At 44.0% G+C, this 17,542-nt stretch overlaps 1 protein-coding gene across 1 annotated transcript; it reads right to left on the minus strand.

Annotated features, from left to right (window-relative positions):
• Positions 1 to 3,877: 3,877 nt before the first annotated feature.
• Positions 3,878 to 5,404, minus strand: LOC308331581 (dolichyl pyrophosphate Man9GlcNAc2 alpha-1,3-glucosyltransferase-like; the record flags this gene model as incomplete). The annotated part of the gene is made up of 1 exon (XM_080787065.1): positions 3,878 to 5,404. The coding sequence occupies one exon, from the start codon at positions 5,402 to 5,404 to the stop codon at positions 3,878 to 3,880; it is 1,527 nt and encodes a 508-aa protein (XP_080643191.1).
• Positions 5,405 to 17,542: the final 12,138 nt, after the last annotated feature.

Below are 17,542 nucleotides of genomic sequence, written 5' to 3' on the forward strand. Positions count from 1 at the left end.
CTCGCTCCCTCTCCTCCACCATACCCACCCCCCCCCCCCCTTTCCCTCCATTACCACCGCCCCAACCCCCCAACACCCGGCAGATGCTGGAACATATTTCCCTCAGACTGACTGAAAGCCCCTGTGAACAAATAATGGGCGAACGCCAGTCTAAATAAAGTGCGGTTTATGAGTTGCGGTCAGAAACCTCTCTCTCTCTCTCTCTCTCTCTCTCCCTCTGTTTCTCTCTCTCTTGCTCTCTTTTTAATGTTCTGCACAAAAAACGGTTGCCAACATTCATTTTTTCAGGGGCATATATACGGCTGGTTGGTGATTATACAAAGCCATTTTTTCCTCCCTCACAGTGAGGCACACAGTCAAATAAAAGAAAGCGGCTCCACACCAGTAGTCTGCATACTATATAGAAACGAACAGGGTTTCCCAAGCCAAAACAAACCAGTATGTCCCTTTGCCATTTCTCAACCTCAGCTTCGCAGTAATACATTTATTAGGCTTCTTTGCATGGATAAATCCCCTAAAGTGTGCCTAGACTTGCTTGTGGTGTCAGTTAATCGACAAAAGTCTAGGATCTGGGGCATGTATTAGAATTAGAGGTTGTTGAGATATTCAAACCACTGTTTGATGGAGACGCCAGATGGACATTCATCAACTCAATCAGGGGCATGCGGTGGCCTCACAGTAGGCTACGCTGTAACAGCGGGCGACAGCCAGAGGAATTTCCCGGAAGTGCATTATTTGTCTATGTCGACTATACCGGCGACAGCAGGCGAACAGGCGATGGTCGAAAAGATACAAATAATTAATCTTTTCGGGCGATAACGGGCTATTGGGCGATGTGTCGGCCGATGCTCACCCGCTTTTGAAACGCACTGTAAGGGTTAAGGGAGCGCCCTTGTTTCCCTAAAGGTTGCCGGTTCGATTCTGTGTGTTTCTATGTGCAGGGCGTTGCTAAAAATGAGCACTTGTGCTCAGCTATACTATACCCTGGGTAAATAAAGGAGAGAAAAAAATCAAATCAGTGGATGACTGCTCCTGAGTTCGTCTTAGCAGCACCACATTTTAGGCTGTATTGTCAGAGAAGGACATAAGGATCTGTCTGTATACACAACGTATACTGTTCATTAGCTACAGAACTTAATGTATACTTTCAAGTTGTTTCATGACATTTGCCATTGTCTTTTCTCAAAAGTATATGTCTACCATAATGGATCAAGTCCTGGAGGTGAGGCATTACAAGTTTTTGCAGGAAAATAATCCTATTACCCATATATTCTGTTCACGAGGGAAAGCTAGGTCAGTGAAAAAGGTAGGATATTGAAATGTTGACACTCACTCAACACTGAAAGTGAAAAGCCATTGTCAAGTCCAACAATCACTGACAACGCTGTGAGTCTTTGTGTCAGCCAACAAACAGAAGATGTAAATGGCAAGTGACTATATTTTCACTTAGTTCCCTGTTGAGTCCACACGTTCATAAATATTCCAGCTATCAAGACTTGGGTTAGTAACCCATGATTAGTGGCTGGCTTGATGCTATGGTTTGGTATATAGCCCTTAGTCTCGACGTCTCCTGGTCTGGCAGCTTTTACAGGCCTCATTCTGTCCCCCAAAAACCCCAAAATATGGAGTCCATGGCTGCCAATTCTCATACCAATAGAAAAACTAAAAACTCAATTCAGGGTACAACCTGTGAAATGTAGCAAGAATAGTAGTGTGAATCATGTTTTTTTACAAACTATTATTATTTTTTCTGTTGCACCAATATGGATACTTCATAATGGTCCCTCATTTCCTTCCATATTAGTTAAATGCATGCTTAAACTCATCATTAGACTATAGCCGGGGTCTCTCAGGGCACTGTACTAGATCTTCTGGTATTTCCCTCTATAACCTCGCCCCTAAAATAGCCAATCTAAAAGCTCACAACAACATTACAACGTGTTGTGAGCTTGTAGGTCAGCTATTTGCGTCGAATGTTTGCCCCCAGAATAGGGGCTGTCAAGTGTTTAAATGGTTCTACATTCTTAAAATATTCCTTTTGCTAATTATGCTACCTAATGGAGGTGGCATGCATGTCACAGTAAAGTAAAGTAAAAACTCAGGTGTGGAGCAACACTACTAATATAGTGACATTCATAGGTTTATAGTCACAAACACAAACAAACTTAACGGCAGGGTAAAATATGCTTTTTTTATTCAGATTTTAATCGATTGCTATAGAGTGTTTGTTCAGTAACAGGGCCGTCTCTCCAGCTCTTTAATAAACTTTATGAAAATATAACTTCAGATGGGTCAGCAATTCCAGCCGAGAATTAAAGTGTTCCAGTTAAAATTCGGCATGAGTTTTCTTATTACACTTATTTCTACAAGGAAATATCACTTAGCCCCAACATTTAAAGGTGTATGTATAAGAAAATATTGTTTCTGTGAAGCAATTAAGGGAGTTTGTGGGCACTTTTTAACGAGACATGGGTTAAAACCAGATTCAGCTACTGGCAGTAGGCCTATTTCTGGCAACAGGGAGCCGCGAGATATTATGGTTTATGTAAAACCACCGAATGTCCTCCAAGTGCAAGGGGAAGGTCTGTTAGATCAACAATTTGAACATACCCTTTGTTTAAGTAGGCCGAGGGATAGGATATAGATTATATCACCATTGTTTGCAGTGTTAGAAAAGCCAACTTTCTCTTTGTGTTTCAATAAAGCATATATTAGCATCTTTCAGACGACTTTAAAAGTAAAAGTAATTTGATCAAGACAAAACAAAATGCTAGCCAAGCCTCACAGTAATTAATTCCTCTGGTCAAGTAGCATTTTTCTGTGCTCCAACACATTTCTTTTTTCTTTTTTCTCAACAAAAGAATATAAAATGAAAATGTATTGATTGTTCAAAATATGACAATAGGCTGTTTTCAAAATTGATATGCTATTTTTGGATTTTAATTGTATATTGTTGTATTCATTTTACTTGCTGTTGTAATGCTTTTTAAGTTGAAACTAATGTATTATGTTGCCTTCTTAGCCAGAATGTGTTTACCATGGTTACTGCAAATGTATGATGAAAATAAATATTGAATTTGAGTCCCTTTTTGGTTCCTTTTGGTAACTTTATGCTTAGTATCCTAATGGATGCACACTGTCCAGCATGGTTCAACCAGAGGTCCTTGAGGAGGTTCCAGGTTGCACACTATACAGCATGGTGCTATACCAGAGGAGGTTCCAGGTTGCACACTAATATACAGCATGGTTCTCAACCAGAGGTCCTTGAGGAGGTTCCAGGTTGTCCCCAGCTAAATGATGAGAGTTGGTAACCAATGACCATGCAAATGAATCCTTATAGATCTTTAACTCTCTAACTTTAACAATAATTTAACTCTTGAGAGCAAATGGAGCTGTACGGGTCCATTTGGTTTCATTTTAATAATCTAATATGATGTGTGTAGTTCTTTATAGATCTAACCTCTTAATTTTGATCTCAAAGTGCACCAGATTGAAGCATTTTCATTGCAAATTTACACATTTTCTTGCATAGGGCCACCTGACTGCTAGATCTGGCTGTGGTTCGGAATCGGGACCCACTGAAAAATCTGCCATTCATTTTTTTCCCATAGAGATTCACAAAAATATCGTCGAATGATCCCTGGGTAGGTGGTTTGAATCCCAGCAATTCCTGTCCACATGTCAAAGTGTCCATGGGCAAGACACTGAACCCACATTGCCTCCAATGAGTTGGTCGGTGTTTGCTTGCCACCATTGGTGTGTGGGAAGTGAGGATGCTGGCGTTGACTGTTCGCTGTTTGAGCACTTGGAAAAGCGCTATGAAAATGCAATTCACTATTATGTGACGTAGAACACATCCATGATCCACTCATGTCAGTTAGGCCTTCTTCCGGATCTTTCCGCTGGGTGGCCCACTGAACTGGACAACGTTGAAGTACAAGAGAGCTCCGAGAAAGTTCAGGAAAGAGAAACTGCACACCAGGACGGGAAACAAATCGGGCAGCTCGGTCGGAGGGACCAGAGCCACGCTGGCAACGCTCAGAGCGGCCATCGCACCGACGCTGACGTAGAACGCCCGTCTGACTACGACGGCCTGCACACGGAGCCCGGGCAGGAAGGAGGAAAGCCGCTTGCAGCAAGCCCCGAGTCTCAGCTCGTCCTCGGAGCAGCAGCGCTGCAGGGCCGACAGCAGGTAGGTGCTGAACGCGAGGAAGGCCACGGAGGTCACCGCGTACGGAACCAGCAGGCCGTCCCTCAGGAGCAGAGGCAGCATGCTGAACGTGGAGGCCTGGAGGAACCAGATGGCCGCCAGGGGCAGGTCGTTCAGGAGGAGGCAGACGGACAGGGCGGGCTGCAGGATGGACTTCTCGTGGACGTGGTAGGAGAAGAGGAAGAACGCCAGGGAGCAGTTGACCAGCGCCAGCTTGAACTGCCAGAACGTGGGCTTGGTCAGGAGCCGGACGGAGGAGGGCAGCGCCGCCAGGAGAGTGGCGGCGAAGCTGAGGCAGAGCTGGGAGTCCGCGGACAGGACGGTCCTGACCTTCGTCAGGACGTTCAGGCTGCACCAGGCGTTGGCCACCTTGTCCTCGAACAGCCCTCGGTGCACGGGAAAGATCCGGCGGACGACCTGCGCCGCCTGGCCGGGGTCCGACAGGAAGGGCAGCCAGCAGAGGCCGAAGGTCACCGACACCGTCGCGGCGATCCTCGCCAGCAGGAGCAGGCCCGGTCCCGTGCGAAGGCCCCTCTCCGCGCACTTCCCCAGCAGGTAGCAGAAGAAGGGCAGGGCGTGGTACAGCTCCATCTGTTTATAGTTGACGGCCAGGGAGAACGCCAGGGAGCCCGCCGCGTCCCACCCCAGGCCCAGGCCGAGCACGCCCCACAGGGCCAAGCCCAGGCTCACTCCGTTGTACTGGAAGTGCCCGTAGTCGATGAGAATCAGCCCGGGGTAGAGCAGGAAGCAGAGGAGAGTGCAGACCCTCGTCCCGAAGGATCCCTCGCACAGAGCGAGGCAGTATATGACTACCGCGGGGATGTAGACCAGCAGATCCGCCAGGAGGACCGTGGCTCTCATGAACACCTTGTGCGCTTGGCTCTCGTGGCCTCTCGACGTGTGCAGCGCCACCCATTCGGGGTTCACTGTCTTGGCCACATGGGCGCAGAGCAGGCTGTGATAGGCGGACAGAGGAGGGTAGTCGAGGCCCCAGTAGTCCAAGTCGTTGTCCGTGGTGTTGAAGTACCACTCCCGAACGGGGAGATTGTAGGTCACTTCTTGCCAGTGTCTCTGAGCTTCGTAGTCACCGAACTTGGGTGGATTGCCCGCTCCGGAGTAAGAATTCAATGAAACCCCCCATCGTACAGTGAGACATAGCATAACACAAATGGATACGAGACTCCACGTGTTCATGTCTTCTTCAGCAGGGCAACATATAACACACTATACTACAACCACCGCAGTGGTGTCCGGTGAGCACTTAACAGGGATGTCTAAATCTCTGACACGATAATTGTGTTGTAAGGTCAAATATCGCAGATAATATCTTAGGGTTGTGTAAGGCCAAGTATTCTATCTCGTGCGGGAGACAATGGTGTCTCCCGCGAGGAGATTGCAAGTAATGCTCATGCTTCCCTCTAAACCTCAAAGGCAACAACCACTCTGTATTTAGGGTCGGCAGATTGCTTGTCATCATGACGATGCCAGTCGTCCATATCCGTATATGGAGTTTCTACATTGACCTGAGACTAGATGTCTCTGTCGTCTCCATAAAAGGAACTCTTGTGAGAGGGAGTGAGAGCTGACAGTTATTTGGACGCATATAAGTCTGGAATCTGTTAGTTAACTTGGATGTCTGTTGGCCGAAAACTGCTGTACGCAATTCGGGGCAAATTATATATACCCAAATATGGACATTCCTGTCGTCTGTTCAAATCGGCGTCGGCAGTTTCAGTTGTGAATGACGTCACATTCCTATATCTGCACATCCAATGGAGGAGACGGTGAGGAAGAAAGGGTTAGGTATACGGAGGGATGGGAGTTTGGTGACATCAGGACAGAGCGTGTTCAGCGAGTGATACAGAGAGAGAGAGGGAGAGAGAGAGATGGAGAGAGGGGGAGAGAGGGAGGGAGGGAACCTATTTCACCCAAGCAATACTCCAGGCAATGTAGTGCAAAGAAAGCACCACATTTTCAGCTTGTACCCTAAGTCAAAGCGGAAGCCCAATATAGTATGGTTGTGAATACCAAGTGTCCTAGTTTCATAATTACTTGGTGACCAACTTACCGCATACAATGCGATAAAAGAAAATGGACACACCAGATGCCTTATAATAAGAATCTGAATTCTCTAGCTGTTTCATAGAAAATGAGAAAGGATTTTTAGTCTCTGAGTCATCTATAGCTACTTGTCTACAAAACATCATACAATGTGTTTTTATCAGGGACAGGGAAGTGCAAAGCAACTGGACAGGTGGTGAAACTGGGCCACATGGTATAAGATTGTAAGTGTTTATTGTTGAAATAGGTTATATAATATCTCTGCTGTCGAGAAGAAACCACCTAGCTCCAACATGTAACATTTTTCAGGAAATGAAGAAAACATTATACTTGTTAAAACAATGCAATACTGCCTCATCAAAGTTGGTATCGTGACTTTATATATTGTCAATTTTACTTGCAACGTGTCTGCTTTAGCAGCGAGTTTGAGGGTCCAATGGAGTTAAGAGTTCTGTTTCCCGAAGCGCTTTTTTAATACTTTTCATTGGTTAAATATGTTTTTTAACCCAAAAAAAAGACGGGTGTTCAATGTATGTTGTTTGAGCCGCAGGCACCCTATAGCTGTAGGCTATACCATCATTAATACTATGCAGCCCATACAGTATAGTCTGTATATATACACTGTATACCGGGATCAGGATTCATGCACTGCACACACACACACACTGACCTTGTTTCTTTCGCCATGATTTACGTTCCTGCATCCATGCAGTGGGAAGAGGACAACCACATGATAAGCCATCAATCAGTCTCATATCTATATGCAACGTTTGGTAGTATTTATTATGCACTTCCAATAACCACATGAGCTATATTGTGACTCGCAGGGACTCCTGTGCAGAGACGGCACAACTTGTACATGTTCTGTGATTTCCCCAAATGCCATATGTAACTGATCCTTGTTCACAATCAGCCAAAAATAGCAATAAACCTGATGGGCCCTACTGTACTGTATATATGCAGCCATAGACATGAGTCAGTAGTGGCTGTGCTTTGGATCTCTCCGTGACAAATTGTGCCGAATGAGAAATAAGTCGTTTATTTAAGTGGTTTTATAAATAAATACCGGTAGCCTGGCCTTTCTAAGTCGAAGTTTATGGAGGTTTATACGAAGGTCTGGATTATATCGGAGCATATTGTGGCATTCATTTGAATGGCACTGAACTCTGAGTTACATTACTTTCATGTATCCCGGGAGAAAATGTCCAGATTAACAAACAAACTCCCCCAGAAAATGAAACACAATTTTAAACCTGAGGTATATATACTTAGTCATTTTTTATTTAAGTGACAGTTAATCACAACTGGCAAATTTGAGAGGGCATGGTGTGTGCAGATTATTGTTTTATCACCCCTGTCCTGGCAAAGCTTCACTGCATGGCTTCCGGAAGTTCCGGTTGTATTTAGAATTTTAAGTTTCAGGTGTGACTTACTTTGCACCACCAGAGTAAAAACGGACTATACCTTTGCACATGGGTCTAAAATGTACCACACAGACTACATGAAGATAATGAGACCGACTGAGACAAACAGACAAGACAAGTACTGATGATGCACACATATTTATTGTATGTTTGTGTATACATACTGTAGTTTCTCGCCATGCATATGCGCCATAGCAAGAAGAAGTAGCCAGGAGTTAAACCTAGAGTGAGAGGAGCCAGAAGTGTTAATGAGCATTAGAAAGCTCTTAAAGCATAATCATCTCCACAGACCTCAGCTCTGAGGTAATGCCTATCACATGGCCAGTGTTGGCACTCTCGCATCTAACCACAACCCTTCTCTCCCCCGGGCCTGGAATGATGCAACCAGAAAGCCTGAAATCAACCCACCCAGACAGCACAACTGTAGCAGAGTCTCATCTGCAATGTGATATAAATATACTAGCGGGAAATGTGTGCCTTTTTCTAGCTTTCTTCTTGGATCTGCACAAGCATACACACACTGTTTTGAGGGTTGACGCTGGGAGCTTTAGGTGAGAGTTCGCGGCAAGTACTGAGAAAGCAAACACATTGCCGTCCACTTATAAGTCCTATTCAAAAATGAACACCTGTAATTACATGCCCAAATTAGGAACGCCAGGGTTACATTTGTACAAGTTTAACCCAATAGTGGATTTTTTTTTTTTGCGTCCGGATACGCCGTCCAGGACAAGCTTCAGACGTGCCACCTCAGGAGACTTGGCTCAGATCTAAACCCATTTGATTTGGCGGTATAGGAACCCCTTGCGACCGCATTGCCCTCGCTGACGTCGACCCCAGGCAGGGTTCAAGCCCACAACCTTGCGCATGAGGGGCATATGCTCTACCCACTACACTAGGGTGGCCCCCTATATGATGCAATGTGCATCATGCATGCAACATGCATCATTTCTCTTTGGCGTGCGAAACCCCTGTTTTTGAGCGGTGCCTCCACTCCATGTATGTGTAAGTGTGTGTCCGAGCACGGAAAGCTGAAATGCGGTAACTGTCACTTCATCATTTTGGACGCGGGAAGACTCGCCGGAACCAGGCCGCCCGCCCGTTCACTTAAGAAATAAAAGTATTGTTACTTACAAGTAGATTTTATTTTGAAGAGGACGAGGAAGTTGTTTCGGTTGTAGCCAGCTGCTATGACAGTGCCGGTGGTGTTGGTGGAATATACTCTAAGCAGAATAATAATAACAACATGCTTTAAGCCAAAGTAAAAACCGCATGCGTCTTTGACTTAAACAATGTAGGCTAAACACTTTGGAATTACGTTAAACATGGTAGATCCTCCGTGGCGGCGTCATTAGGTGAGTACTAGTTTAATGAATTGTTTAAGTTTCATAGTAACATTCATCATCAACAACAGGCTGTTGTTGATGCCCCCCCCCCCCCCCAATAACAGGTTACAGGATTCTCTGCGAGGATGGCCGCCGTGCCATTTCTTATAAACTATCTAGTTCATACGTGGGTCGCCGGTCGTGGGTCCACGGTGGTGGTGGTGGTGGTGTTGTTGTTGTTCATGCGCCACGGTGCGCGCCGTGGAGAGGGCATCATGCGCACTGTTGGCTGGTTGGAGCGCAGCGCAACAGCCTTTCTGTCCAGACCTACGTGTATAGGCTGGCGATTGTGGCGAATTATTTTAGTTAATGAAAAGAGCTGTAAAGGGGATATTGTCTATGGTCAGTTCATGGTGTGTATTATTCTCGTTTTTAACCATAAAGTTAATTAGGGCCGTAATATGCGGCGCAATGACGGTAGGCAGTAGCCTAATAGTCTACAATGTAAACAACTTGCGCAAGCATTCAAAATGGGTTTTAATTGTCGGGTAACGGAAAATAACGGAAAATAATCTAACTTGTTACTTTTCTCAGATGGTAATCTGTAACGGTAAGGGATTCTTTTCATGGGCAGTAATCCAGTAACCTAACGACGCCAACACTGGTGTTAAATTAGTGAGCGGGCTATGAGATGACTAAATGATGCAGGGAAAATGAGCATGAGAATGAGTCTGAAAAATCACACCCGTATGAACTGAGCGGTGCAGGCTGCTCAACAACACAGCTGGCTGGCTGTAGTTATAGTTTAGGCTGTTCAACAGTGCCACTTTAGGTCACCCAGTGGTATTGCAGATGTTCGTACACCTCAGACAGACCCCAAAAACTGCTTATCGTGCGTATATAGTATTTTTCTTATTGCTGCATTCCTTGGCCCCTCTAATCGCTGCTTGCAGCTACTGTATAGGCTATATATATTTTGTGTATACACATTTGTTCACGTACCAAGTGACAGATGTGTTCCGCATGAGTCAAGGCACATGTGTAAACAAGTTACATGGCTTTGGCCAAACAAGGCCTGAGTTATGCATGTTCAAAGTGCTGCTCGCAGTCATATTTATTTTACAAATTTTCACATACAAACTTCTCTTCAACTGCATGGGATTTCAGATAATGATCCAAAGATTGTGTGGAGAAGTTTCCGAACGTTTTCACGGAAATTGCTCAAAAATCCATGCAGGCCGAAGATCAGGCTTAAGGTTAAGCATTTTTTCAAACTGCTCGAATCTGAAAATTCGAGGGCGGAGCTTACTGGTCAAAATGACAGATGTGTTCTGCTTTGGCTTTTGGACAAACGAGGCATGAGTTAGGCCTATGCCCGTTCAAAGTTTTCGCGCTATAGCGCCCCGCTTTGGCCAATTTGAGTATAAGACTGGTTTCATCTCATGGCATGACCCTCTACCATACTGTAAAGTCTCATAAGCATATGATGCTGCATGTATGTATTAGGGGCCGAAGAAGAATTTTTCATTAAACTGCAATTTTCATTGTCTCATGAAACCTTATTTTTCACTTAAAAACATTGTAGGCTCCCAATTTCTTGTTGATCCAAAATGTGTGTAGAAGTCTTTCTACACACAAATCAAAGGGATCTTTGATTTTGATCAAAGATCCCGGTTTTTCATATAATTCAAAATGGTGGGAGATCTAAAAGGTCAGAGGTCAAAAGTCAGAACACGAAAGTGTTATCAAAGTTTTATTGCTGACGGTCAAACAGTTCACGGCGAGCTGTACACGCCTGTTCGGAGTTTGCATTTTCAATTGAGTGCTATATAGCGTCACCATTTGGCCAATGCGGTCGTGGGCTTCGTGTCGTCACCTTTTGGCACAGCCCTCTACCATATTGTCCATTTTTGGCGGAAGAAGAAGAAGGAAGAAGAACACAATATAAATGAACTCCTCGCATCAGAACAATGGGATTCCATCTGTGGTCACTGGGCTCTGTGTGTGTGTGCGCATTCATTTGATAAGTGTCCAAATTCTCTGAAAGCAAAAAAATGAAAATACACGGCTTGTTCTTTTCTAAGCACATTAGTATCAACATGTGTGTAAGGGCGGGGGGGATAACTAATCTTCATCACAACAGGCATGCTTACGTTGGTTACACTCACTGCCGTTAGGATTTATTAGCTTTCAGCGGTAAATTAAACAAGCCCTAGTTTTACATAACCACCTCAAAATGGCCGTTATAAATTATCACACATTAGTTGGACGCCTGTGAGACAAATACTGCACCCTTCCCCTTCAGCAGAGTCAGGTATAGCCTACAGCCAGCAGCGGTGGACAAGCGTCACTCTGTCCAGTTGATTACAACCAATAAATATTACACGGAGAGGGATACATCTTTCGTGAGAGAGTATACAGTATACATGGAGCATCAGGGTACAGTTATGAATCGGGCCAAAGAGAGAAACTGTGTAGAAAGAAGGGGAAAAAAAAGACATGTCAATCTCCACGCGAGCGGCATGGGCGCCGATATAGTTGGCTTTTCTGACTCACACTCGTTCAAACTTTGTTTTACAGCACTGACACGCACCCATGACAAGCAGCTAAAGTGCTGCCTAATAAATATTGCCTCCGTTTTTTTATGCCCGCTTTGAGGTAGCCCTAATTAACCAGGCACGGCACGCACTGTGCAATGACATATGTCCCAGACGGAGCCAAAAACAACACAGCCCTTGTGAGAGGATGGAGTATGCATGGAGGATGAGGGAGAAGAAGGCAGCAAGGGGTTTTGGTGAGTGCATGTGAGAGAGCGAGCGAGCGCATGTTGCGCGTGCTGCGTGAGTGTGTGTGTGCGCGCGTGCGCGCGCGTGTGTGTGTGTGTGTGTGTGTGTGTGTGTGTGTGTGTGAGTGTGTGTGAAAGGGCCACAGCTAGGTTTCTTAGATATTCAATTCAAGTGTACATTTGCATTTGAGAGTTGAGACCGAGTGAGTCTGGGTTTTTGGTGGTGGCTCCCAGTGGAGAGGGGGAGGGGGGGGTGGGGTCAAACGAGAGGAGCCTGCTTCCATGTGAGGGAGGCTGCGGAACAGCCACCTGTGCAAAGAGAGGAAGAGGGGAGGCTTCAAGGAAGATAGAGAGAAACAGGGGGGGGAAAGAGCAACGAGAGAGAGAGAGAGAGAGAGAGAGAGAGAGAGAGAGAGTGTTATATTTGACAGGACATATGTCAGCGGGGTCTTAGAGGCCTGCAGCTGCGTTGTGCCGTGTATAGGGTGTGGAGGATGGGGAAGCCATATATATACCACACCATGTAGCCACGGAGAAGAGATGGAGGGCTGAGCAAGCACCATTAACCCAAATGACTCTGTCCAGGCATCGGAGCGAGGAAACGGGCAATACGTTATATAGCATGCGGGGGCTTCTGGAGCTCAAGGGGTCTGGACTTATGTGTGCGTGTGTGTGTGTGTGTGTGTGTGTGTGTGTGTGTGTGTGTGTGTGTGTGTGTGTGTGTGTGTGTGTGTGTGTGTGTGTGTGTGCGTGCGTTCATGCGTGCGACGTGCGTGAGTGTGTTTGTTTTGGGGAGGGGGATGGGGGGCGTAATCAAGCAAGCTTATGCTTCTCACACACCTGTATCAACCTTTCTGACGAAGGGTTGTTTTCACTGCCCCCTCTTCTCAAACTCCTCTTTCTCTTTTTCACAAGTCCACTCTGTTATATACTGCGGTATGCTGCTTAGTGCAGAGAGAGCCATGCTGGACTCGTCCTCAGCTTTTGCATCATCAGCTTAATCCAGAGTAGAATATCGTTGCTGTCGGGTGGAAACCTCCTAACTCCATTTTTGAGGTTTTTTTCTTTTTTTTGCATATATGAGTGCTATTGAGCACCCTTTACGTCTGCATGTTGTTTCGAAAATATTGAAGGTTCAAGGTTATTTTTATTGTCCCTTGCGGGAAATTGGTTTGCAGCCAGATAATAGTAAAAAATACACACAACAAACAACCAATGGAAAGGAGTACAAAACGCTTTGGACAAAACCTCTTAACTCCGCATTGGAACCTCAAACTGTCTGCTAAAGCAACTAACTCCACTCTCTCCCTCCCTCTCATGCAATTAATTGACAATATATAAAGTCACAACACCAACTTCGATGAGGCGGTATTGCTTTGTTTTCAAAATATATACATTTCCTGAATTTCTTTTATTTTTATTTTCCTGAAAAATGAACATTTTGGAGTTAGGTGGTTTTTTCCCGACAGCAGAGATATCAAATGGTCTACTAACACGACTAAAGTCACATTTCCTTTCATGTGAGAAGGTTTGGTTGAATGCTGCAATCTGCCAAATGGTGAGCATGCAGTGGTGGAAAGTTACTAAGTACATTTACTTAAGTACTGTACTTTATGTACAGTAATCTTGAGGTTTTTGAGTTGTACTTTACTTGAGTATTTCCAATTTCCAATACTTTTACTTCTACTCCACTACATCTCAGAGGCAAATATTGTACTTCTCCACTACATTTATGTGACGACTTTAGCTTACTTACTTTGTAGACTTTAATTGAACAGTATTACAAAGCATACTAACCACTTCAGCCCTATATTTCGGCCATTTGAAAATAGCCGATCTACAAGCTCACAATGCGACGCAATGTGCATTGTGAGCTTGTAGATCGGCTATTTTCGAAAGCTTTTTTAAATGGGACATTCTGCATAATGACTAATGAGTAGCCTACTTTTACTTTTGGTATACTTTAAGTACATTTGGATGCCAATATACCTTTGTACTCTCACTCAAGTACATTTTGAATTCCGGACTTTTACTCGTAACGGAGAGTATTTCTATATACTATACTTTAAGTGAAACATTTGAGTACTTTTCCCAACTGCAGGAGTTGTGAAGTATTTGTGCTTGGAGTGTACAGTATCTCCTGACAAGGAGGAACCAGGGGAAGTTATGATAATGATACATATGGACATATAACTATATATGTGGGCATGCAAGTCATCCCAGATGTTTTCTGAATGCCCCCTGGGCGGTGTGTGCCGTACCGTGCACCCCCTTGAGGAAACACTACTTTCCATCTTCTCCATATAGTCGTTAAATGTTACCGAGGTCACCTGAATAATTGAGTTAATTTTGACTAAACTCTTTCAATCAGTCAAAAATGCACGTTAAAAAGTCTCAAAACACAACAATAAAATGAAAATAACCTATTTTGTTTTGTGTTGCGTTACCTCTAGTATAAGTTCTTGCGAGCTGATTTTCATAATCATATTGCAATGAATGGAATCGCTTTCTCAAAAAATGGAAAAAGAAATAATACAAATGGTATGCTTTGCCTTTGAATAATGGAAGGCTAGCATACCGCGAGTCCTAGTCAATGGGCTGAACATGCCATATATATTCCGCCGGCATGATTCCTAAACCAACTTGGCATAGGCGTATATAGCGCTGCAGTTCCCTCTAGATTTGAGAAAGTTACATTAAATGGACATGTGGAATGACATGAAAATGGAACTTGGCATGCATGAAGTTGATGCAACATAATATAAGCCAACCAACTGTATTCCTTATAGTTTCATATGTCATAATAATTCTGCCAGATTAAGACAATCAAAGCTGTGCAGGATCCGCAAGAGCCGGACATGTTGATCTATATACTATAGCAAGCTGCAATCCAAAACTTCTATGTCCTGCCCAGAATTCGAACCTGGGTTTGGACCAAATGTCTGCCAAGCTGCCAATAAGGAATCCCCACTTGGACAGGGTACATATTTGCTTATGAGATTCAGCCAGTACTATGTATCAATCTGTCAGGGTGCGTTCAGAGGACCCAAAAGCAGTACGCCCAAAAGGCAGGATTCACAGTTCAGGATGCAAACAATAACTTAAACTTCCCATAAAATGGGGAAGGCAAAACAAGGACACCGTAAACACGCTGACATGAAATGACGATCTGACATTAAAGGGTCTGAACAAACTGGGGTATATAAATAGACAAAGACTAACTAGACACATGTGAACTCAAAATGCAATCAAACACAGGATAGGCTAACAGGACAAAGAGGACACAGGTGAAAACACTGACACATCACAAGGTAGGTGAGACAAGGTAGGGAACAGCAACTATAGGCAAACAGGACCATACTACAAAATAAGATACCGGTACACAAAACCAACAGAACAAGACATGGCAAAATACTGAACATAAAACAACCACATAACCATAAAGGTCAAGCCACATATTAGTCCAGTGGTTTGGACCTAAGTCAATGCTCAAATACAAAGGCACAGGAGCGAGGCGTGACAATATGTGTCAATCAGTGTTTGTCTACATGCAGGGTCTAAATTTCTCAATTTCCCATTGTAGATAGGCTAGATGTTATATTGAATTTTCAACCTTGGTCGTCACTAATGTTCATGATAAAATGCCACAATCCTTTTCTACTCGGCCTGTGTCTCATAGGAGGGCTGTGGGCAGTTCTGAAACCCGGCCACCGTAGTGACATCATCGATGGGGAATCCAAGCTAATAGGAAACTGCAGGCTTTCTATTCCTGAATAGTTGCAATACGATAATGGAAGCCATCGTTATAAATCACGATAATAAAAATCTGAATTTTTTAATCTTGTTTAAAAAAAAATCTGCCTAACGATGATGTCACTGGTGGACGGGTTTCTGAACTGCCCACAGCCCTCCTATGAGACACAGACTGAGTAGGAAGAATGTGTGGTATTTTATCATGAGGAGTCTAAGGACCAATTATATGAAAATAAAGTATTGTTCATTCAAATAAAGATTGCAGCTTCAATTTGTCCAAGTTTCAATGTGAAGAGTGACGGTTGAATCTGTTGTTTTGCCTCCTATATAGCTCAAACTCAAACCTCTATATTTGCATCTACTGATAATATATCCATTCCTCACATTTCACCATGAGACGGAAATGTTAACCCAAAACAGTGACTGCTTTTTAGGAAACCGAGACCTAACTGATATTTCTTCCACAAACAACATCAGTTAAGTGTGGTTTAATGGCCTTGAATCTCAATCACATGCCGTTGCTCTCGACTAGACATGACGTCAGTGCAACAGGTAATGTAGGCCTATATATCCTGGTCAGATGCACATGCCTTTAATCAGTCAAACGTTGTGATGTTATGTGGTCTGCCAGTGATTCATGCAGGAAGGCCTCCCTCTGTGTAGCGTAGTCAGATAATAAACCATCATTGGAACCATTTCATTATGGCTCTTCATAAAGAACCCACGTGGGCTTCTTTCTTTTATATCTAGATCTTTAGTTCGAGTGAAGAGGAACGCCCCAAGAACAATTCTTCTGTTCTCATATAGTTCTCCTCAGAGTTTCTTTCTCACTGCAGTGATTTTTAGACCTGAGCTGCGATGGAACCCATGTCGACCCACTCACCAAACCGACGCACAATAGACCCTATATGTTATGCCAATAGAGCTCAGCCCGGTTGCCAGAGTTGTTGTAGATCAGTGGTTTTTCAACCACATTGACTATTGTAGATCTTTAACTCCTGACAACGTAAAATGAAACCAGAGTTACATTATTGTTAAACATCTGCATTACTACATTCACAAGAAGTCTATATACACAAATAGAGAATGTGGAAGAATTGTTATTTTGATCAACATTTATTTGCCTGTTGTTTCTCATTGTGGACGAAATCGTATCCAATGATAACAAAAATAATCTAAGTCTTGGGTGCAAGAGGCTATATGGATCTCCACAAATGGTGGTCTGTGGCTCAAATGGAGAATAAATCATGGGCCTTAACATGAAAAGGGTTGAAAACCATTGTTGTAGATGTCGGGGGCACGGCATCTACCCCTCAGCTTTTGGGCCCTTCACACAATACACGCGACTCGGCTCACGATACGCTCAACGACGCATGTCTTTCATGTCCCTCACCTCCCTCGTCCAGGTCCTGCCGACTACGCCAGATGTAGTGATTTTTTTTCTCCAACAATATTATTTATTGATTGTTCTTTTTTCCCACACAAATGACAAAACAATGAACATTACAAGACAATCACCCATACAAAGAAACCAACAACCAAAAACCAAACAAAAAGAAACACAACAACAACAACAGCACTACTCCCCTTCAGCTTCTTCCATTATTGTTCTTGATATATCGTGTTAGACGACCGCAACACTTCTTGTTTGTGGACCTTTGTATGTAATCTTTTCCAAAGGTATAAACATATAAAGACAGTTCCCTGAACCACTGCATAGATTTATCAGTGATTTAGTCCCAAGCTGGGATCTAACCCCAGTCTCCCACAAGGCAAACCGACGCACAACCTGCCAATATAGAGCTGAGCTTGATTCGAATGGGCAGAGTTAAGTTGTTGTGGGACCCGGGTCTTATATCTGGGGCAAGTAAAGTATATACGCACTACATTACACTCCGAGGAACTCACATAGGGGAACAATGATAACATGTTGCCCCTGCCCACGAAATTGAAGGAGGTGGGACATACTGTAGTATAGCCTACACAC

This window comes from Protomyctophum bolini (genome assembly GCF_963924005.1).
Source record: "Protomyctophum bolini genome assembly, chromosome: 17".
Taxonomy (NCBI): domain Eukaryota; kingdom Metazoa; phylum Chordata; class Actinopteri; order Myctophiformes; family Myctophidae; genus Protomyctophum; species Protomyctophum bolini.